The sequence below is a fragment of the Camelus bactrianus genome, chromosome X, assembly GCF_048773025.1.
Source record: "Camelus bactrianus isolate YW-2024 breed Bactrian camel chromosome X, ASM4877302v1, whole genome shotgun sequence".
In the NCBI taxonomy this organism is placed as follows: domain Eukaryota; kingdom Metazoa; phylum Chordata; class Mammalia; order Artiodactyla; family Camelidae; genus Camelus; species Camelus bactrianus.
Window position 1 is genome coordinate 115574684 of NC_133575.1, and position 23771 is coordinate 115598454.

General features: G+C 37.3%; 1 protein-coding gene across 1 annotated transcript in view; it reads right to left on the reverse strand.

Moving 5' to 3' along the window:
* Positions 1–1277: 1277 nt before the first annotated feature.
* GABRA3 (gamma-aminobutyric acid type A receptor subunit alpha3) overlaps positions 1278–23771 on the reverse strand; it is a 237812-nt gene continuing 215318 nt past the window's right edge. Inside the window, exons 9-10 of the mRNA XM_010956353.3 lie at positions 16563–16774; positions 1278–3496 (exon numbers count right to left, since the gene is read on the reverse strand). Coding sequence (XP_010954655.1) covers positions 3161–3496; positions 16563–16774 — 548 coding nt within the window. The 3' untranslated portion in view covers positions 1278–3160. The remainder of the gene's footprint in view (positions 3497–16562; positions 16775–23771) is intronic.

A 23771-nucleotide genomic window follows, 5' to 3' on the forward strand; every position in this document is an offset into this window, starting at 1 on the left:
GTAGTTGGATGTGCTTTTTGCTTCTTTAGAAGGCTGCACATTGCATTTATTTGCTCCCATTAGTCTCCATTGATCATGGTTTAGTTAGTCTTTCCAATACCATCCTGAAGAAACCCTCCCCCATGTAGTTCTGATCTGGATTAGCATTCATTTATTCATACGTATTTGAGTGCATACTCTATGTTACACATTCTTCCAGCAGCCTCTAGAAGTGCTAGGGATATGTCTCTGAAGCACTAAATACCATAAAATACTTAAGGCCACAATATTGGTCCCAGTTTAGGGTAGGGTTTCAAACTCTAGGGGAGCTTAGCAACAGAAGTACTGATGGGAACAGCTTCAGTTTTCGCCTAAAACTAGGGGAATAGTTTTCAGAGGCAAAGTGGTTTTAGAAGGCTCTCAAGGAAACAAAATTTAAATATGGGTATCAGGCAATTTTGCTAGGGAGGCTACCATGTGTGCCTCACATGGTTGTTCTGGGGGTATGGCTGATTTGGTTAGGGAGTATGAAAATTGCTGCAGCAGCAGGGCACCCATTAGATGACCACATGGCTAGAATATGGACCAAGGGTCAAATCGTCCGAGTCTCTAATCTTATTTCAGACAAGAAAATCTCTTATATGATTTGAAATGCTTTTCCAAGGAGATTTTCCTCATCCCTTAGGAGCCAGGTGATTTCCTCAAGCACATCTCATGAGATTATTTCCCAGATTTTTCCTAACTCTGTAACAAATAAGGGTCATCATCCATTTCCCAACACATGGCTTAACCAGCTAGACACTTACTCTCCTTCTGCCTAGTAAGTGTTACCTCTAGGAATTATTGCCTCAGGGAACTAATAATCAATAGAAAAGAAAAAAGCCTTTAGAATTGCAAAGAAAATACCTTTCTCTATTTTCTGGGGCTGTGTGAATTTAGTGGAGGAAGCAATGCAAGTGTTTGTTTTCTGTCATTTTTGGTAATAAAACTCCTAAGTCAATCAAAGCTATATTTTCATATGTGTTCCATTTTGGATCACTTAAATAGGTCTCTTGTTCTTAGGATACTCTTTTCCAGCATATTCCAATGGTGTTAAGAAGTAGAAAGTAAGAATAGGAGTGAAGGCCAAAAACAGAGTACTGCCTGTGTTAGGCAAAGAGTAACCAAAAAAAGTTCTCTAGTCCAAGTACAATTCAGAAAGAGTTTAATAAACAGCCACTAAACATTGCACCAAAGCATTTGGAAACACAATTTCTACAGAGAGGCAAAGGTCAGGCTTCCATTCTAAATTCCTTAAGACAATCATTAACAGGACAATCATTAACAGCCCCACCCACCCCACCCCCCATCCCCACATATCCACAACACTACACTCTTCTAGTCATGAATTTACCTACAGATACAGTCTTAGGAATAATAGGACTGGCATGCGTTATCCCAGCAATGGCAAGGAAGCAGAGTATGGGGGAAGGATGGGTGAAAAAGCAACCAGCAGCTAATGATAGACACTTAGGAGCATTGTTCAGGGAGTGGGCAGAAAGAATCTGATTTTGGTGCCCGCTTTGGCATTACTTAGGGATTCTAGGATAGTCTGGACTAGTGGCTGGGGCTGCCATCTTAATCTTATTCCCTTGAGCCATGACTATTGTAAGTGGTCTCCTTGAGTGACACATTAGGACTTTCTAAAAATCTTTTTGGTGTCCAACCAAGCTGAATTCAGGACCCAGCAGACCTGTTGAGATTGTGCTGATTCTGAGGTCAAGGCAGACCAGGATTCTCAGTCCTATCTTTATTTTGGCTATTGGAAAGGGGCACATGATAGTTTTCTCTTACAGACACTTGCAAGGAACCTAGGTAAGTCATTCAAACATCTGAAACTCAGTTTATCTATCAGTTTATCTACCTTACAAAAATTTTACAATTATAACTGTCCCTTTCACTCATACTAAGAACAAATGAGATCGAATAGCCCCTAAATAATATATTATCAAACTAGTAATAAAGTTAATGATTTAGTTGACTCAAAGTCAAATAGACTCTAATTCACCCCTCTTCAAATCGGCATCAACAGAGGATAAGAGGTACCTGAAACTTCCTGGGCCTGGGCTATGGTTTGGAGTGTGGAGAGTGTGGAAGGAAGAATTTGACTTTCACCTGCCAGTAGCCCTCTTTTTTGAGCCAGACTTCAAGCCTCAATTACCACTTAGCCTAAATCTCTTGCCCCATCCAGACTAGTTGCCTTGGCACAGAGGTGACTTTTCTATCTCTCTAATCTTTAAAAAAATTATTGTGTAGGCATTTGACTAAATATCTTGTTTCTATATGTCCCTTTTCAGTATAAATTAAAAAAAAAAATACTCGATCCTTTTCCTAAAGAGTTTGCAGGCAGTAATGAGTCCAAGCTAAGCAATGTCCAGCTGAGTACATGGGGTGGGTCAATGGGCTTGAGAGAAAAGGGCTTTCCTGGAGGAGAGATATACCAAATAAGGTACTATTTTCCTGAGGGGCTGGGCATGGCAGGTCACCAGCCATCTTGTTGCCAGGCTGGCCCAAATGGTTCTATCTGTTTTGGCCATACATGGTACAAAATGTTAAGCCTCAACTGTCCCCACTAACCTCCAAGCCAATAAACAGGTTGTGGGCCATGTGCAGTGGTTAGCACTGGCTCCTGCCTTTGCTATCAGTAGTTATGGCTAGTGGGCCATGCTGTAGACAGGGGAGGTGGCAGGCAGGACCACATGGGATATCCCAGCCTGGCTCCCTAGTGAGTCAGAATCATCTGATCTGGACCAGTCAACAATCTCCTTAGTCTGGACCTCTCAAACAGCCAAGGCTCTCACTACAGGTCATAGAGTCTCCTATTCTTTCTGTAGAGGGCAGAGTGCAATAAAATACATGCAGTGCCCTCAGCTGAGGGAGCCTGGGAGACTAAAATGAGTAACTGGACAAATGGCAGTGTTTGCCTCCAGTGAGGATATACTCAGCAATATTAGAGGGACAAGTAATTTTTTCTGTTGTTACTGTTTTTCTTCATTGAGATTCATAAACATTAATTCAGAGTCATGGCTTGGTAGAGGGTTAAAAAGGAAGAAACCTGAAACATATGAAGGGGAGCCCTGGGATTTGGGTGCCTGGATGCTTCCTAGGGTATACAGTGCTCTGGTTGCAGTGCTGCCACTATTTACTGTTTGCGGATCATGCCCTTGATAGCCGACTCCCGGTTGACATATGTGGCCCAATAGACCAGATTGAAAATGGCAAAGAGCACAGGAAAGATGATGCGGGAAATTTTGTCAACCTTGCTGACACTGTTGTAGGTCTTGGTCTCAGTCGGAATATCCTGCACGTAGGTGGTCTTGGGTGAAGCAATGATTGTTGGGGTTGAGGAGGCACTAGGAGCAGCGCCCTTGGAGATGGTGGAGAACTCAGTGTCCTTGGCCAGGTTGATGGGATAGGTGGTCCCCACGATATTGAAGGTCGTGCTGGTTTTCTTTGTCGGGACTGCTGGTGTTTTCTTCTAGGGGCCAGAAAAAGTAGGGGAACAAAACAAAAGCTAATTAATTCATTATACAGAACACTCTCAGAGGCTGTGGGGAGGAGGAGTCATGAGGGAAGTTAGGAAAGAGGGGCCATGAAGCCAATAGTGCTGAGTAGCCAGGTTTGTGTCTAGGGGTAATTAAAGATCAGTTTGAAAACAGAAAACTTGCAGAAAACTACCTGGTTTACTAGCTATTTGGCTTTGACCAAGTCGTGTCTCCTCTTAGAGCTTTAGTTTCTTCATCTGTAAAATGAGGATCAAGATATTTGGAAGGGTTTTTGAGAGGATCAGATGGAAGAATGGTAGTAGAAATCACTGGAAAACTATGAAATGTTGGTCACATATGGGATCTTATATAATCATGTGATTTGATCCTCACAGTAACCCCATGAGGTAAGTGTGTGAGATTATTCCCATTTGACAGATGAGAAATCTCAGCCTGAGACTGAGTGGCAGAGCCCACACTAGCCACCTGGGCTCCGGACTTTCATCCAGGGCTGCAGTGTACTGCTTTCTATAGGTACGAGATACTTTTTGGTTACCCGAGAAATAACTCCAAAAGGCTTCAACCATCAAGTGGCACACCTCCTGTGAGGAAGAGAGCTCGGTGAGTCTGAAAGTCATTTCGTCTTAAAGACACATAAATACCATGGCATGTTTACATGCATCATTATAACAGTATCATACCCTTCATGCACTGTAAATGTCCACTCTTGCAAGGCTGAAGGCAGGAGCTACAGCCTCCCCAGGGAGCTATGGAGATGCTTCCCTCTGACACAGCCAAGTCAGGGACGCTAGGGGCTTGCTATGACACTGCTCTTTCTTTTGTTCTGTTTTTCCAGAGTAAAAATAAAATAAACTCAATGGCAAAACAAACATACACACAGGTGCCCATTTGTTCTCACATATATGACTTGTGTATACACAGACCTTTTGTGTAGAAAAGAGAAAAGAAGACAAAGCTCAGGCCTGGATCAGAAGAGAGAGACTTGAGGAAAATGGGAGGCCAAAGGCAGTGGCTGAGCTCAGTATTTGTTGCCTCACGTCCCACTCTGACCTTTTCTTCCTTCCACTCCTCTTTGTTTCTAGGAAAAGGTGGGAACAGATGAGCTTCAAAAATGCCCAAGAGTGCTTGTTTGACGACAAGTGATGCCTAATTGTGTTGCCCTAATTTAACACACCTAACATTCTTCCCTTTCTCACTGTTACTTTGTTCCCCAGCATCTGTTTTACTTTACTTCTCCACTTTCTACTTGTTTCCTTCCTGGGATGCTCTAATCCCACCCTCTCTTACTGACCCCGTTTTGCCTAATATCCTTCTATTTCTTTTCTCCTTTATTTCAGAATCCCCACTACTGTGATCTTTTTTTTTTTCTTTTAGACCACACTGCCATTTATCTTCCTGATCCTAAATAATAACTTTTCCCCAATATTTACTGAATATCTACTAGGCCAAGAAATCTGCTAGCTGTTTAGGGATAGGTAGGGAAGGTCAGTCACTCTTAGTCCCTGTTTTTCTAGGAGTTTGCAGTCCAGTAGGGGAGAGATCCTTGTGAACACATCATTGCCATATAATGTGATCAGTTTTCTAAATGATATGAGCAAAATGTGATGGGAATTCAGTAGAGGGAGGGGCAACGTACCTACAGGTGCTGGAAAAGGTGGTTCAGAGACGGCAATGAGGATGGTGAGCTGCGTTGCAAAAGATGGGCAGGAGTTCATCACATGAAGATGTAGCAAAGGACAGTAAAAGGCCATGGGCACTGCTTATTTGATGGATGACCAGATGTCTGCTTTAGTTGGATGATAGTGTGCATGGCAGAGGCCTTCCTGTGCTGGCTTCAGGGTTTTCAATCAGGGAGGGGGAAATGGGACAAAGGATGGGGTGTTGGTTTAAAGTAAGTGAACAGTCTGACTAACAGGACATTTAAAAAGCAATATTGTTCTTTCTCTTTGAGGGTTATAGTCGTATTGGTGTAAGTGGAAGGGGGACAGAACCCTAAGGCTTCTAAGAACCTTGTAAATGCTTTAAATACTGCATGGGACTCATTTATAATTAGAAAATTCATTGTGTGAATAGAGGCCTGCTGCTAAGTGCCTCTGCTACTAAATAAAAGAGCACTTCACTTGTTTGCCTGCTTACTTATTAATTTGCTTAGTAATCTCTTTTTATTCTCCCATGGGTAGACAAAAAAAAAAAAAAGGAAAGAAAAAACTACTACCCTGACTTTGCTAGAAGCTTTCACATAAGTTATTTCATTCAGTTATAATCTGGTTATGACCTAGTCTCTGAAACAATGATTCCAAAGAGCAAACTCTTTCTTTAGCTCTGTAGGCACTTTGCATTCTATAGATGGGGAAGCAGCAGTTGATTTAATCACAGATTTTTCTTAAGTAATAAAAGAAAATTACCTTTTAATTTCCCTTGCCCTTTCCATCATGGTACATTTTAATCAGCCGCTATAATTTTTACCTAAATTGTCAAAGAAGGAATATCAAAGCAAAAACTGTTGTGCTGAGAAGACAGAAGCAGTAAGCAGAGATTAATGGTTAATAATTCCCATTTCTGCATCTAGTTTTCTGATAATTCTCTATGCCCTGGAATTTGATAGATACAAAATAGAGTGACTTAAGTTTCACCAAGTTACAATTCTGTTCCTACCTCCCTAGCCAAGTGCCTGGTTCTTAGGCATATGGTAGATGTTTACAGAATGAAAAATGCCCCCCACCCGAACAACTGAAGATTCTTGATGTGATTTTCAGTTTGTTCCTCCTGAGCCTTGACTTCTATACAGACAGCACATCTCTATAATTCATCCTGGGGTAAATTCCCCAAGCTGAAATTGACTCTTCCAAATTCCCCCAAGCAGTCTGACTCCAGGACAAGGACACTTTTCCTTATAGAAAGGCACCTCATGTGGATTTTGGGATGAGATAATGAACATTTTCATGCACCAATGCATGTCCAACTCAAGAGTTTTCCTCAGGTGGTACTCATGTTTATTATTTCTAGAAGTGCTAAATAGAGGGTTAATTGAAGCCATGAATGTTCTTGAAACTACCAGGACCTCAGAGTATATGCAGATGTGGTACAGTTCCTCTGTGTTAATCCTCTAACAGCCATCCAACTTTCCTGAACCCCAGTTATCAGAAGGGGGCAAAGTAATGGAGTATATTCTATGTGGTATTCAAAGACAAATCAGACAAAACCCCAAACAACCCAATTTTAGAAATAGCAAAAGACTTAAATAGACATTTCCCCAAAGAAGATGTGGAAATGGCTAACAAGCATGTGAAAAAGGTGGTGGAAACAGCAGCAGTGCTCACAGGTGGAAAACCCAGAGCTCATTTGCTAGAACTGTCCACAGGCTCAATTCTAGTTTATAATGTCTGATGGGTCATCCAAGTGAAAAACAAAGACGGAACTTGGAGTGATTGCAAATAATGCAAACTAGTTGTAAAAATCCTACATATGAGATGAGCATGGAGGAGAAAATAATGTTGGTAAAATGATGAAGAAAAAGAGAGCAAGATAGCCAGGAGAGGTGAGCACCAAAGCGCAAAGCAGTTTGCATGAAGTAAAGGACTGGGTAATGACTTGGAAGCAGCAAGGAAGAAATGGAAGGGTGGCTTCCACTTGCAATGGCAGCTGAGGAAGTAGTTTCCTTAGGAAACACCCAAATTAAGGTAATGAAAAATCCTTGCATCCCTAGGATAAATCCCACTTGATCATGGTAATGATCCTTTTTATGTTTTGTTGAATTTTTGTTTGCTAATATTTTGTTGAGGATTTTTGCGTCTATGTTTATCAGGGATATTGGCCTGTAATTTTCTTTCTGTGTGTGTGATATCTTTGTCTGGTTTTGGTAGGTGATGCTGGCCTCATAAAATGAGTTAAGAAACTTTCCTTCCTCTGCAATTTTCTGGAACAGTTTGAGAAGGATAGGTGTTAACTATTCTCTAAATGTTAGTAAAATTCACCTATGAAGCCATCTGGTCCTGTAATTTTGTTGGGAATTTTTTTTTTAAATCACTAATTCAGTTTCATTACTGGTAATAGTTTAGACATATTTTCTTTTTCTTCCTGGTTTAGTTTTAGGAGAATGTACATACATTTCTAGGAATTTGTCCATTTCTTCAAGGTTGTCCATTATATTGGCATATAGATGTTCATAGTAGTCTCTTATGATCCTTTGCATTTCTGGGGTGTCAGCTGTAACTTCTTTTTCATTTCTGATTTTATTAATTTGGGCCCTGTCTCTTTTTTTTTCTTGATAAGTCTGGCTAAAGCTTTATCAATTTTGTTTATCTTTTCAAAGAACCAGTTTTTAGATTCATTGATATTTTCTATTGTTTTTTAGCCTCTATTTCATTTATATCTGCTCTGATCTTTATGATTTATCTCCTTCTGCTAACTTTGAGTTTTGTTCTTATTTCTCTAGCTCCTTTAGGTGTAAAGTTAGGTTGTTAATTTGAGATTTTTCTTGTTTCTTGAGGTAAGCTTGTATTGCTATTAACTTCCCTCACAGAATTGCTTTTGCTGCATCCCAAAGATTTTGAATCGCTGTGTTTTCATTTTGACTTCTCTCCAGATATTTTTTGATTTCCTCTTTGACTTCTTCAGTGATCCATTGTTTTTTTTAGCAGCATACTGTGGCTTTTTTGTGGCCTAGCATGTGGTCTGTCCTGGAGAATGTCCTATGTGCACTTGAAAAGGATGTGTATTCTGTTGCTTTCAAATGGAATGTCATATATACATATTTTATTTATTATATTATATATTATATATAATTATATATATATACACACACACACACACACACATCTATATATAATTCCATCTGGTGTAATGTGTTATTTGAGGACAGTGTTTCCTTATTGATTTTGTCTGGATGATCTGTCCATTGATGTAAGTAGGGTGTTGAAGTCTTATACTATCATTGTGTTACTGTCAATTTCTCCCTTTATGCCCATTAATATTTGCTTTATGTATCTGGGTGTTCCTATGTTGGGTGTGTATATTTACAGCTATATTATCTCCTTGGATTTATACCTTGATCATTACATAATGTCTTTCCTTGTCTCTTGTATCAGTTTTTATAAAAGTTTATTTTGTCTAAGTATTGCTACCCTAGCTTTATTTTGATTTACATTTACATAGAATACCTTTTTCCATCCCCTCAGTCTATGTGTGTGTCTTTAGATCTGAAGTAAATCTCATGTAGGTAGCTAGCACATATATGGGTCTTGTTTTTGTATCCATTCAGCCACTCTGTGTCTTTTGATTGGCACATTTAGTCTATTTACATTTAAAGTAATAATTGATATGTATGTTCTTATTGCCACTTTGTTAACTATTTTTGTGTGCTGGTGGGTAAGGCTGGTCCCAAGGCTAGAGCAGGTTCATTGGAGCATGGGGCAGGGGATTCTGGGGCTGGTGCATGCACACTGGTGTGTGGGGCGACGTCATGGGTCCTCTGGCAGCCAAAGCCATGTCCAGGGGTGGCTGTGGGATCAGGGGATCTTAAAGTAGCCTGTCTGTTGGTGGGGCTGTGTCCACACCCAGTTAGTTGCTTGGCCCGAGGTGTCTCAGCACTTTTGCCTACAGGTTGTTGGACCAGGGTGGGCTGGGTCCAGAGGCTAATAAGCTAGAGGGAGGATTCCAAAATGGTCCTTGCTAGCACCAGTGTCCACATGGTAGAACAAGCTCCCAAAAATCTATGTGCCCAGTGTCAGCTGCAATTATCTCCTGCCTCTCTGGGAGATTCTCCAAGATCAGCAAGTAGATATGACCCAGGCTCTTATGAAATTACTACTTCTGCCCTGGGTCTTAGACCATGTGAGATTTTGTGTGCACCCTTTATAAGTGAAGTCTCTGTCTTCCCCAGCCCTATAGGGCTCCCAAAATTAACCCCCACTAGAGTTCAAAGCCAAATTCTCTGGAGGCTCGTCTTCCCCATGCAGGACCTGCAGGCTGGGGAGGCTGATACGGGACTCAGACTGCTTACTCTTTCAGAATAACCTCTACATTTGAAATTATTCCCCTGTTTGTGGGTCGCCCACTTGGGAGTATGGGACTTGACTATATCACGAATCTACCCTTCCTATGCATCTCATTTGGTTCCTTCTTTATATCTCTAATTGTAGAACATCTTTTCTGGTAGGTTCCAGTCTTCTTCATCAATTTTTTTTCTGCAAATAGTTGTGATTTTGGTGTGCCCATGAGAGGAGGTGAGCTCAAGGTCTTTGTACTATACCATCTTGGTCGACCCCCTTGTTTGTTTTTGTTTCAATTGATTTACCAGTGATGGAGTATGACTGTTGTCAGGGAATTTATGCCTACTGTAGAATAGGGTGGGAAGACCACCAGTTTATGAATACAACTTAACCCACAGTGAGTATCATTCACCCCAGAGAGAAAATAGCAAGGGGTGACTCAATTTGTGGCTGTTTTTACATAGATTTAAAATCCATTTATGATAAGAAACTAAACTTTTTCAAGCTCTAGATGGAAGTTCAGTATTTTTTCTAATGTAGAATACGATAAAACATTATTCTAGAGCATTCAAATATTCTTATTTGAAAATAAGATAACGGGCATAAGAATTATTATGTTTTCAAAATTTAGGTAAGAATTTATGAATATTTTAAAAGCAGTTCTAAGAATAATAATTATCTTATTTTTAGATATAGAGGTTTCTTCATTTTTATTTGCTTTTATTATTTTTAATTTTCAAAAATATCATCAAGGTAATAGTGCACATAGTTAAAAAGAAATAAATGTAGAGGCTTATAATGAAAACTAGAAAACCCTTACCCCCATGCACCCCAACCTTGTGCAGCAACTCATAATTATTTTGAATTCTTTTAGCTGATACTTCTAATAGTTATTTCTATATTTGTAAGTACTATGCTTATTTTGCTATCAGTTTTACACAGTACCATTCACCTGTTCATGGTAACGATTTACCTCATTTATGTAGCCCTTCCTCTATGTGCCCATATAATTATAATAATTTTTTAGTTCAATCAATAGTCAGTGGTAACGTCATTATAAATGACTAGATAAATACCTCTACCCTCTTGCTACAAACTGCACTGGTTCCTATCCAGGTTTGCTTGCTGCATAGCTTTCAAGTTAGGAATTCCCTTCATCTGTCTCCTCTGTTGGATACCCTCTTCTCTGTATCTAATGTCTTTCTCTTTTTTGCTCTGCTCTCATGTTTTCATAGAACATATCTTCCATTATTTTCCTTAGGTTGAATGTATAGGAAGTGACATTTCAGAGTTCTTGCAGGTCTGAAAATAACTATTGTACCTTTCGACTCCATTGATACTTTGGCTAGGCACTGAATTCAACATTGAAAATCATTTGTCCCTCAGATTTATGAGATTTACTGCTCCACTGTCTTCCAGCCTCCAACGTAGCTGAGAAGTTTGATACCATTCTGTTAATAATTTCTTTGTAGATAACCTTGACTGTCTTTATAGAATCTTTTTAGACTATCATTTATCCCTGGTTTTCTAAAATTTCAAGATGATGTGACTTTATGTGGGCCTATGATGACACTTCCAATCTGGAGGCTTATGTCTTTCTACTTGAAAAGATGTATTAGTTCTTTATTAATTTCCTTTGCTCCCTTTTATCTGTTCACTTTCTGTAGTTTCTAAGTTGGATGAGCTTCCTGGATTCATCTCTAAGTCCCTTAACCTTTTCTTTTACATTCTCCACTTTTTCCTTTTTACTCTACTTGTAGGGAGATTTTCTTCAGTTTATATTCCCACCTTTCTAGTCAAATTTTTATTTTGGCAATTCTGTTTAATTTCAAGAGCTCTTCCTTATTCTCTGATTCCTTTTTATATTAGCATCATATTCTTATTTTATGTATATATTTATAAATATAAGATAAAATGTAGTTTTATTTTTCTTAAATTCTCTTTAGTTCCCTAAATTATCTCTGTTCTTGCCATGATTTTTTTTTAATCTTTACTTTCCTCTTTCACATTGCAAATTTCACTTTGATAATCCTTGGTATTTCAATATTATTTGGCAACATAAAAGATGTCTATATGCTCAGTGTACCTGAGCTGGGATTGTTGGCTGGTAAACTATGATTTAAGATTGGTTAGAAGGAGGTCATTTTATGGGGTACTCTAAAATGTCAGTATGTAAAGGTCTTTTCTCTGGAGACTTCCAGCTTCTTTAGAAGAGAAATTTCTGCTATTCTTCAGGAAAGTATATATCTGGCTGTAGACATTTTACATGTTGGGCAGGCTCTGGATTCTTGACTATTCCATACACAGACTTTTAGTCAGTCACCCTAATTGCACCCTCATGCTTTATTCTCTACTGTACCAAGCACCTCAAACACTATGTTTCATTGGGGTTCTATCTCACTCCATCTTGACAAATCATTTTTTATCCTCTCTTTCCACATTCATTTTTCTAAAAAAGAAAAAGAAAAGGGATTAAAATCTCTTGTCTGACTGAAATCCATTCTTCAGTTCTCCTGGTACTTGTGGGTTTATATGTATTTTATTTCTTTACCCTCATTTTAGTTGGGTCTTTAAAGGAAGCAGTGATAAAATACGTAGTTGTTCCACAGAAGCTCACAGTTCATCTATTTTTCAGGTTGCTATTATAAGGTAGTCATTTGTCTTCATTTGAAAATGAGATTGTTTCCACCTATCCCTTCTTTTCCTTTCCTTTACCTTCCCCTTACATTTTATCTAATCCTTGATCATAGTAAAGATCAGAAATAGATTTTTGAATCATTTATATTAGATCTAAACAGTTTTGTGCTCACCCATTCTAACTTTATGAAGCAAATAATGTTTAACATGTCTCTCTCAAGGAGGAAAAAGAAAATAGGTTATGATTAAATTCCACTATTTTTACTTTCAATGCACTTCATTTTTTCCTGTGGGTCAGTGGTTCTCACTGTTACTTCCTTCATATTGTAGCAGTGTAGTAGTGCAAGGCACCCTCACATTAGAGATCCATTTTATGCATTCCATAGATTTTTCTTCAAATCTTATAACCAGCATCCTTTCAATAACTTAAATAGATTAACAATGAGAAGGACTAAAGAGGAAGACTGAGATTACCATCTTTGCAGAAGAATTTTAGATGATTCTTTTAATCATTTTTTTCATTTTCAGCACTCCTTAAAACTGGAGAAACAGTCATCATTTTTGACATCTACATCTACAGTCTCTTAATGTATTCTAGTTCTCTCTCTACTCTCAAACCACCTCCACACCTCTTCCCAGTCACAAGAAAAAAAAAAAAAAAACAAGTCTACCACATTTTCCACAAAATATCCATGACTACCTTTCAGATATCTGAAATTAGCAATCATCATCCCCTTCAGGAATTTGTCCCTTCTCCATTGTACTAACCAAACTGGAACAATGTACAGAATAAAAGAGGCTTATCATCTCACTTGTTCTAGTTAATTCTTAACTTAAACTCAAATCAGATTTGGCTTTTTAAGAGTTATACCACATGGATGGCTTATATTAAGCTTTGCTTTTTCCATATATCCCAGCATCTTATTTATAATTTCAATTTTTGTTAAACCTTTTTATCCCATAGCTAATTTTTTGGTATCTGTGTGTAAGAACCTTTTGTATTTAGCAAATGTTAATCTTTTGATTTCAGCATGTTCTTTCAAACTTTAGAAATTTTCTTTGATTCTAATTCAGAAGATACTTCTCTTCAATCAGCATTCATTAAAGCCAGCTTACAAATTTCAATCTCCTACCTTATATATCTTCATTTAAGTCACTGCTGACAGCATTTAAGAGGGAAAGCTCAAAGACAAAGCCCTATGGCTTATCACAGGAATGTCCATTCAGGGTGATGTCCATCCATCAGTCAATTCTATTAGACTTCAATTGGTCAACCAACTACATCAGTTTAATTGCACTATTTTTTCAACTGCTGTTTCTTTTTAATGAAGAGATAATTTTAAAAAGTTAGTCAGATGTTTTGATAAAGTCTATATATTTCCTGGTTCATCAGTCTAGTAAACATTTCATAAATTTTCTTAAGGTTACTTTGGCATAATTTATTCTTAGTGAACTCAGGCTGGATGTCAGTGATTAGTGCTAACTTCTCTTAAAACATCTGTTTAGTAATATATTCTAGGGACCCTTCAGTTTGATATCTCAGAGTTAGGACATCTTTGCTTCCTTTTCTTTTCTGAAACCAACCAAAACTATAAGGCTAATGAGATATAGAAACCAAAACGCCATCTTCTACAAAAATTGAAAGCATTTTTAACCCTCATCCCAAAAAGTAAGGGCTCCCAAATGCAGTAAAAATTGGATCAGGGTAAAGAAGACACTGAGGATGCCTACTATTCTGGATTTCAAGGCAAGAATAAAGTCCTAAAAGTTGGGTGGAAGAACCTGCATAAGAAAACAGATGACTCTGTTTTGAAACAAAAATCAGTTTTTAGGCTGGTAGTGAGAACATCCCAGAATACTGTTTCACTGCGACAGGTAGCAGAACAGGTAAAGACTGGAAAAATTAAAGAATAGCATAATACACACACAGAGCACCATACATAGAGTACTTTATTGTGGGTTACTTATAAGAACTTATATAGATAACAGTTGATGCTCAAACTACTCACTTTCAATGATTTATTCTCAATTAGTCACTACTATCCTACTCATTCTCTCAGTCTTTCCCCAAAATGATACTTTCACACATAGCAGGACTAGTAAAGAACTCCTCTAACATAACTTCAAGTGATAGTTGAAAAAAAGAAACTAATATGGTACTGATGCAAAATATGTTGCATAAAGGAGGGTAAATAACCAATCAAGGACTGTGGAACAACACACAAAACAAAAAATCATAGGACACATGAAAAAATAAGTCAGCAGAAATCATAAAATTAATGTAAGGAAAAATAATACTACTATAGAAATGAAGGAGAATTACACTCTTGAAAATGATCAGAGACATGGAAGACAGGCTTGAGAAAAATAAGAAAAATGAAATGAAAAATAGCAGTTAGAAATTATTAGAGAAAAATGTTAGATATAGAAGACAAAGTTCTATTATATGTATAATCTGTGCTTCTAGGATGATAACATAGCAAAGATGTGTTTCAGGAAAGCTTCTCTGAAGCAAAGACAGTTGTGAATCCATAGGCTTAAAGGGCAACATGCTGTCCTAAGAAAAATCCATACAGATAAATCAAGATATATCCTTGTAAAGTAACTGGAGTTTGTAAATAAGACACATTCACATGGGCTTCTAGGCCATAAAATCAAGCCCCCTATTATGCGAGAGATTCTCAAGCTGGTTTTAAATTTCTTCATAACAACATTCAATGCTAGAACTGAGTATAGCAACCAATTTCTATGCAGACATCAGAGAAAGAGAATATGACCCACGAATTGTACAACAGCCCAAATATAATTCAAGTCTAAACATAACTGACATAATTTTACACATGCAAGATAGTAGGAAGTATGGTTCCCATAAGCCCTTCTTAAAGAATCTTTTAGAGGATAGCCTTGAAGTAACTAAGCAATGAATGGAAAAGTGGATTAAAGGACTATTTTGAGAAGAGAACCTATTTAAATATAGAACTATGACAATCAACTATCGAGATTATGGCTCCATAAAAGCATGTAAATGCTATAAAACTTGACAATGCAGAAATAGTAGTACAACAAACAAAATTTGGGAGATGACAGGGACTGGCAGAGAGAAAGTGAGGTAGGATAAATATAATAATTTCCTTATATCTTATAGTGGGTGAGGGATCAACAGATCCTGTTTATAACTGATAAATCAAGTATTAGATGAGTAAATATATTTTAAGGATACAAAGGTAACAACTAGACTAAGTATAATAAAACTAACCAATAAATTCCTATGGTAGAGTAGATGGAGGAAGTAGAAATACACTTAGTTCTTTATAATTTATAGGAAGGAGTTAATAAATTCTATCTAAATAAATAGTTAAAATCTATTCTAAAATTTTTCTAACTCACCAGTCTGTATTCTATGGAATATATATTTTCCTCCAGTTTGAAAAGTCTTCATGTTTTTCTCTTCTCCATGTTTCTTCAAAGAGTACTAGGATGGTTCTGGGGCCACATCTGCCAGTTCTTTTTAGCATCTTTGGATAGTCTTCATCTAGAGCTAGAGATCTGAATTCTTTTAAAGCAGCCAGGGACAACAATCTTGATTTCATTGCATTCATGCTTTTTATTCCTACCAATTCCAGGTGGCTTATTGGGGTTTTTCCTCTCTTTTTTCTTCCTTCCCACCCATTCACTAATACAATTAACACTTAGTCAGCTTTTATTATGAGTCAGATGCTGTGAAAGGGTGCTGGCTAGTAAGAAAGAATGCAGACAAGACCCTGCCCTCAAGAAGTTCAGTCTAGTGAGGAAGCAGACTAATAACTCTAATACAAATAAATGCTTTTTATCCCATGAGCACCCTTCCCCCACCCCAGGAAAAGCTAATGCTATCTGTATGATTCTGGAAAAGGTCTATGGAAAAATTAGCATTTCATCTGGGTCTTAAAGGATGAGCAGATCCTTATCGGGGAGGAAAATAAGAGAAGAACTTTACAGGTAGAGAGAAAAAAATAAGCAAATACATAGGAGAAATGATGATCACTTTTGTTTGACCATAATGGGAACATACTAGAAAACTGAAGGGTAGATGTGGCCCTAGAGGCTGTTCTCTGGGTTGAAGATAAAGTCTGCTCTTCTGGGTGACTTTCTAAGTATGACAAAACAAGTTCCCCTTGGGTTCAGTGGTATCACACTTAGGTTTGGTCTCTCACCACAAGACATCAGCCCTCTATGATACCTACCCTTTTTTCTTTGCCCCAGCAAACACTCCACATTGCTAAGAAGCACTCCAGTTGAGAATTGGATTGATGACCCCAGTGAATAGCACACAGCCCTGGCCAGTTCCCACAGGCTGCAGGCTGTCCACTCCTGGTTCCAATACAGTTCTCTCAAGGAGTGCTTCCCAGCCCCCACCCTTGCTGTACCTTACCTTCATCTCCAGGGCCTCTGGCACCTTCTTGCCTTCCCAAGCCCAACTCCGCTTTGTGAAGTAGTTGACAGTGGCAAATTCAATCAGCGCAGAAAATACAAAGGCATAACAGACGGCTATGAACCAATCCATGGCCGTCGCGTATGCCACTTTAGGTAAGGAGTTTCTGGCACTGATACTCAAGGTGGTCATGGTGAGAACAGTGGTGACACCTGAGGAGACAGAAAATGAGAACCAGTTGCCACTGATATTTAGGGAATATCTGACAAGATCACCAACTTCCTACTTGAAAGAAGGAGCTAAGCCCCACTCAAAATGGCCCCTTTAAAATAAAAAACAGAGAATTTCAAAACAGAATGGTTCTACCTAGTAAGCATGCCATCCCAATTACCACAAGAATAGGAAACTCTACTATAGCACTGCTGAAGTTGTCCTCTAATCTCTGCTTAAACATTTCCACTGAAGAGTAGGTAACCTATTTATTGTTACAGTTTTCTAATTAGAAAAACCTACTTTATGAACTGAAACCTGCCTTCCTCTAACTCCTAGCCCACTGACTGATCTGAGTTCTCTCTGGCAACACAAGAAAGAAAAGCCTGCACACTCCTTTCCAGGGCAGGCCTTCAGAAAGTTGGAGAGGGTGGCCATGGTTCCTTGTGAGTTTGTTCGTCTCCAGATGAACATGGCCAGTTCCTTCTCTTGCTTCTCCTCCTTCCCCATTCTGGTCCTTCTCTTCTGAACAGATCAGAACTGAGCCCAAGATTATGGTCTGACCTTAGTAGGATTTTCACTCCCCTTACTGTGAATACTATTCTCCTAATAACACAGCAAACTATTGTGGAAAATGGTTCTTTGGCTGCACGACAGTCTAGATCCTACTGAATTCGTGACAGCCAAAACTATTCTAATATCTATTTCTTAGGAGTTTTAGCCAAACCACACCTTGCTTTTAAATCAATTGCTTTTTTTCCCTTGGTGGCATTTATTAAATGAAATTTTACACTTCCTTTTATTAACTCTTAATTTCTATTAAATTTTTTTCTCTAACCTATTCATATTTTAGATATACATATGAGCTATATAGTGTTGTGGTTAACAATATGAGCTTTAGAATCAAACTGAAATAGACTGAAATTCTGGCAATCCCACCTACTTGTAAAGTAACCTTGAACAAGGTGTTTTACCACACTAAGCATCAGTTTTATCATGTGTAAAATGTGTGTGATGATACTAGACTTAGGGATTTGTTGGTGAATCCAATGAGATAATGTTTATAAAGCCCATAGCACAATATCTGGAACAGAGTAATCACTCAACAAGTAGCAGCTACTATAATTAACATTACTCTTATTTTTACTGTTATTAACAGTAGTACTGTCATAATTATATAATTATAGTAGTATAATTATAGTCACATTTTAACATTTCATAATTGTTAGCAATAGTATTCTAGTCTTTTTTTTACTTTTTTTATTGAGTTATAGTCATTTTACAATGTTGTGTCAATTTCCAGTGTAGAGCACAATTTTTCAGTTATACATGAACATGCATATATTCATTGTCACATTCTTTTTCACTGTGAGCTACCACAAGATCTTGTATATATTTCCCTGTGCTATACAGTATAATCTTGTTTATCTATTCTACATATGCCTGTCAATATCTACAAATTTTGAACTCCAATCTGTCCCTTCCCACCTCCCTCCTCCTTGGCAACCACAAGTTTGTATTCTATGTCTATGAGTCTGTTTCTGTTTTGCATTTATGTTCATTTTTTTTAGATTCCAATTATAAGTGATCTTATATGGTATTTTTCTTTCTCTTTCTGGCTTACTTCATTTAGAATGACATTCTCCAGGGACATCCATATTGCTGCAAATGGCGTTATGTTGTCATTTTTATGGCTGAATAGTATTCCACTATATAAATGTACCACCACTTCTTTATCCAGTCATCTGTTGATAGACATTTAGGCTGTTTCCATGTCTTGGCTATTGTAAATAGTGCTGCTATGAACACTTGGGTGCAGGTGTCTTTTAGAAGTAGGGTTCCTTCTGGATATATGCCCAGGAGTGGGATGACTAGGTCATATGGTAAGTCTATTCCTAGTCTTTTAAGGAATTTCCATAGTGTTTTCCACAGTGGCTGCACCAAACTGCATTCCTACCAGCAGTGTGGGAGGGTTCCCTTTTCTCCACAGCCTCTCTAGCATTTGTCATTTGTGGACTTTTGTGATGGCCATTCTGACTGGTGTGAGGTGATACCTCATTGTAGTTTTGATTTGCATTTCCCTGATAATTAGTGATATTGAGCATTTTTTCATGTGCCTATTGATCATTTGTATTTCTTCCTTGGACAATTGCTTGTTTAGGTCTTTTGCCCAATTTTGAATTGGGTTGTTTGGTTGTTTCTTATTAATTCATATGAGCTGCTTATATATTCTGAAAATCAAGCCTTTGTCGGTTTCATCTTTTGCAAAAATTTTTTCCCATTCTGTAGGTTGTCGTTTTGTTTTGCTTATGGTTTCCTTTGCTGTGCAATAGTATTCTAGTCTTGAATACCTACACTAGAAGTTAGAAGTCCTAAGTTCTTCCATTTACTTGATTTGTGTCTTGGATAATTTCCTTAATCTCTGCTTGCCTTCATTCTCCCCATGTATGAATATTCCCTACTGTCTCCCCCAGAATTCTGATGATGCAGTTGTGTACCCAAAGTCATCCAGAATTGAGGGAGAAGGAATAGTCAGAACCTCTTTCTTAGTGTTGACTAGCTCAAGAGGATGGGGAATCTGAGTCTCATGAGCCTGGGTCAAGTAGGGCATGGAAGGAAGTCCTAATGGGGTGAGAGATGTTATATAGAAAAGCAAGCAGATAAGGCCTATTAACTATTAACTCTACCCCTAGAGTCAGCCATGTGTGCTACAGCCTCTGGAGCCTCCTTTCATATCCTGCTTCCTTGAGTGCCTGACTTAGACATTTAACTATAATAAATGAAAATCCAGACTGGAAAAGACTTAATACAGTTTCAACAGACAGACCCTAAAGGAGCACCTTTGGACAAACTAGGTAGGGAGTTATCAAGGCTGATTAGCAAAAACACATTTTAAGCCTTGTCAGGAATTAGCCACACAGCTAGTACTTTTTAACAAACTATCTGAATTTGTAGCCTGATAAACTCTGAGAATGGATACAAGGCTCAGTAACCCTCTGATCACGCTGAGCAAGAAGTGATTCATGGAAGAAACAAGTTTTCTCATTTATGGTTATCAGCAAATGCAACTGTCCACCCTGGAACATTCAAAGCAGTGCCAAAGCATGGATGGAGAGAACTATACTGCAACGCAAGTGTTTCTGTGCCATATCTCAGTAGCTATTTTTGAGCTCTAGTCTCTAAGGCTTAATTAGAACTGTCATCTTGTAAAGAGCTCTTAGCTAGTCAGAGCTTGTAAGACCCTCAATCAAGCATTTGCTGCACTTCATGGATGGACAAAGAGGTTTGTTATTTTAAAAGAGATGCAAGCCTGCCACTCAGTGCTTCTCTTTCTAGATTCTTCTATAAATTTTTTTTTGTGACTACCTTCCTTACGTCTAAAATTCTAGTATGCTTCTTTGATAACGCATGTCTGTCCCACCCAACTGGAGTTGCTTGAGAGAAGCGACCTTGGATAATCCATCTCAATCTATTCAACGATAAACACAATACATGGCACAGAGTAGGCCCCTCTTCCCAGCCTATATATAGCCTATTACACTGCACCACATTTGCTCTCATCACAGTGAACAATGTACTTTTCTTACAGGAACTATATTATATTTCAACAGTATAGTTTTATTCTCTTCTTTTATCCAGCATTAACAACTGTCTGTGCTGTGGTTTACAAGTTAGGTATTAGGGATACAAAAATTAAAACATTTCAAACAACAGCATTCACCAGGAGACAATCAGAATTAATAATATTTCATATACCTGTTGAGCTCTGACACCACCACAAGGGCAAGGCTTTTTGTTATTCATTGTCAGTTAGGCTTAATCCTGTTTTACAAAGTACATTATGGATTATGATCCAGTCCTCCATTCCTTCTTTATAACCCCTTCATCCTAAACTCTTCCAACTCTCCAACTCTGCTGCTCTATGACCAGCAAATTCACCTATTTTCTCAACCTCTTTTCTGAATGCACATCCTTCTTTTGATCTTAACTGAAACCTGACTCTCCTGTTGAGTATGCCATTTTGATTCTCAAATAGTGGTTGATCATTCAGAATCAAGAGCTCGAGAGGTAAAGGTCCATATTTTCCTTGATCTCTAGTACCCCTTAGACCATTATACCATCATAGTCTTGTGTACCCTGTTCTCCTGTGAGTCTTCTACCATCTGGTGATACCCCTCTCCACACTTTTTTTATGTATCATCTATAGAATACTTCCATCACAACAAAGGTTCCTTTGTGACAATTCCATTCCCTCCCTGGCCCCAAGTAACCACTGTTCTGCTTTCTTTCAGTGTGGATTAGATTTTTCCACTTGGAGTTTGATATAAATATCACACAGTATGCATTCATTTATATCTGGCTTCCTTTACTCAGCATAATATCCTTTCGGTGCAAGAAAATAAACAAATGTATATAACAAAACAGAAACAGACTCACAGATACAGAGAACAAAATAGTGGTTGCCAGTGATGAGAGAGAAGTGGGGAAGGGTAAGATAGGAGTAGAGCATTAAGAGGTACAAACTACCATGTATAAAATAAATAAGATACAAGGATATACTCTATAGAACAGGGAATAAAGATAATATTTTATAATAACTTTAAATGGATAATATGTAAGCATTTTGAATCACTGTGTTGTACACCTGAAATTAATATTATAAGTCAACTATACTTCAATAAAAATAAAAATAAAAATAAAAAAGGCATCACCATACCCCCCCCCAAAAATATCCTTCAGGTTCATTCATGTTATTGTATCTATCTCTAGTTCATTCCTGTTAATTTCAGAGTAGTATTCCTTTGTATTTCTATAACATAATTTATTTATCCATTCACCTATTAATGGACATCTGGACTGCTTCCAGTGTTCATCTATTATGTATAAAGCTGCTGAGAAGATTTACATACAAGTCTTTGTGAGAGTGTATGCTTTCATTTCTCTTGGTAAACGCCTAGGAATGGAATGGCATGAGTATACAGTAAGCATATGTTTAACTTTATATGAGCCTGCCAAATGGCTTCTTAAGTAGTTGTACTATTTAATATTCCCATCAGATGTATGAGAATTTCAGTCTGCATGAAAATTAAGTATTAATTGATACTTTTACACATTGCTCTAACAATAAAATTCCTTACAACACTTTATCTCCACATATTCCCATCTCAAATTATACAGATTACATTACAGTCTATTCTTTAATTTTAAGTATATGTATACCCAATAAGCCATTGTTATTATTTTATATATTCAACAGTCATTTAGCATTACCTACATATTTATTATTTTCATTCTTTTGTAACATATCTTAAACCTTCCTTCCAAGATAATTTTCCATTGGCTTGAAGAAGTCCTTTTAGTGAGGGTTTGGTGATAATGAATTTTTAGTGGGTTTTTTTTTTTTTGTCTGAAAATTTCTTTATTGTTTCTGTTAAAGTCAACTGGTAGTCTATTTATTATGACTTTAAAGGCAATGTACTTGCTTCCTGGGCTACTTTAAAATTTTTTTCTTTGCTTTCAGATGTTTCATTATAATGTCTCTCTGTTTGCATGTCTTTTAGCTTATCCTACTTGGGTTCACGCAGCTTCTTGTAATTGTGCCTTTATGTCCTTCATCAGGCTTGGAGAGCATTATGCCATTATCTCTTCAAAAATTGCTCTTGGACCATTTGCTCACTTCTCTCATTCTAGGATCCAATTATATCTATGTTAAACCTTCTTAATAAATCATATATGTTGTTTCTCTTTCTTATTTATTTTATATATTTTTTGTCTTTCTGGACCTCATTCTAGATACTTTCTTCCAGTTCATGGGTTCTCCCTTCAACTACATCTAAACCACTGAATTTTTATCTATAATTTCCAGTTTTAGAATTTCTAATGTGCTTGCTCTCTCATGCATGCTCTCTCTTTCTCCCCATATACTATTTATATGATAGAATTCTCATGTTTGTTTCATCTACTTACTCATCATAGCTATTTGAAAGTTTGATAACTCAAATATCTGGAGTCCCAGTAGGTCTGTATTTTTTAATTGGGCTGTAATTTATATTCAATAAAAGAAAGAGTTTGTATACTTCAGTGTTTGAACAAATGTATACAACTGTATAATTACTACCCCAGTCAAGATATAGAATAATTCTACCACACCAGCAACTTCCCATATGCCCATTTTCAGTCAGTCTACCACCTCTACCACTGCTTTTGTCTCTAATACCATAGCTTAGGTTTGCCTGTTTTAGAATTTCATATAAATAAAGTCATATATTATGTACTATTTTGTATCTGGTTTTTTAGTTTGACATAATTTTTGATAGTCATCCATATTGTTATGTAAATCAATAGTTGTTAATTCACTCTATGAATATGCTATAATATATTCCCCACTCACTTGTCAGTGTACATTTGGATGTTTTCCAGTTTGGAGCTTTTATGAATAAAGCTGTTATGTATATTCTTGTAGAAGCCTTTTATGGGTCTATACTTTCATTTCACTTGAGTGTATACCTAGGAGTAAAATACCTAGATTTTAGAGTAAGTGTATTTTTAACTTTATATGAAATAGCCAAACTGTTTTTCCTAATTGGTTGTACCACTTTATATCCTCACTAGCAGTATATGAGAATTCCAATTGCTCCTCAACCTCACAAATGTTTGGAATCACCAAGTCTTCTTTAATTTTAGCCATTCTAGTGTTTATAAAGTGATGTCGTCAAGGAGTTTTAATTTGCATTTCCCTGATATAAAATGATGCTAAGTATCTTTTCATGTGCTTATGAGTATATATATAGGCAAAAAATATATATGTATATATATAGGCAAAATATGTATATATATTCTTGGTGAAATGTCTGCTCTTGCCTTTTTCAATTTTTTTTAAATTGGATTATTTGTATTTTTATTACTGAATTGTAGGAGCTCTTTACATTTTGGGAATAGATGCTTTGTCAGATCTGTACATATATAAAATATAGTTTCCATGTCTATGGATTACCTTTT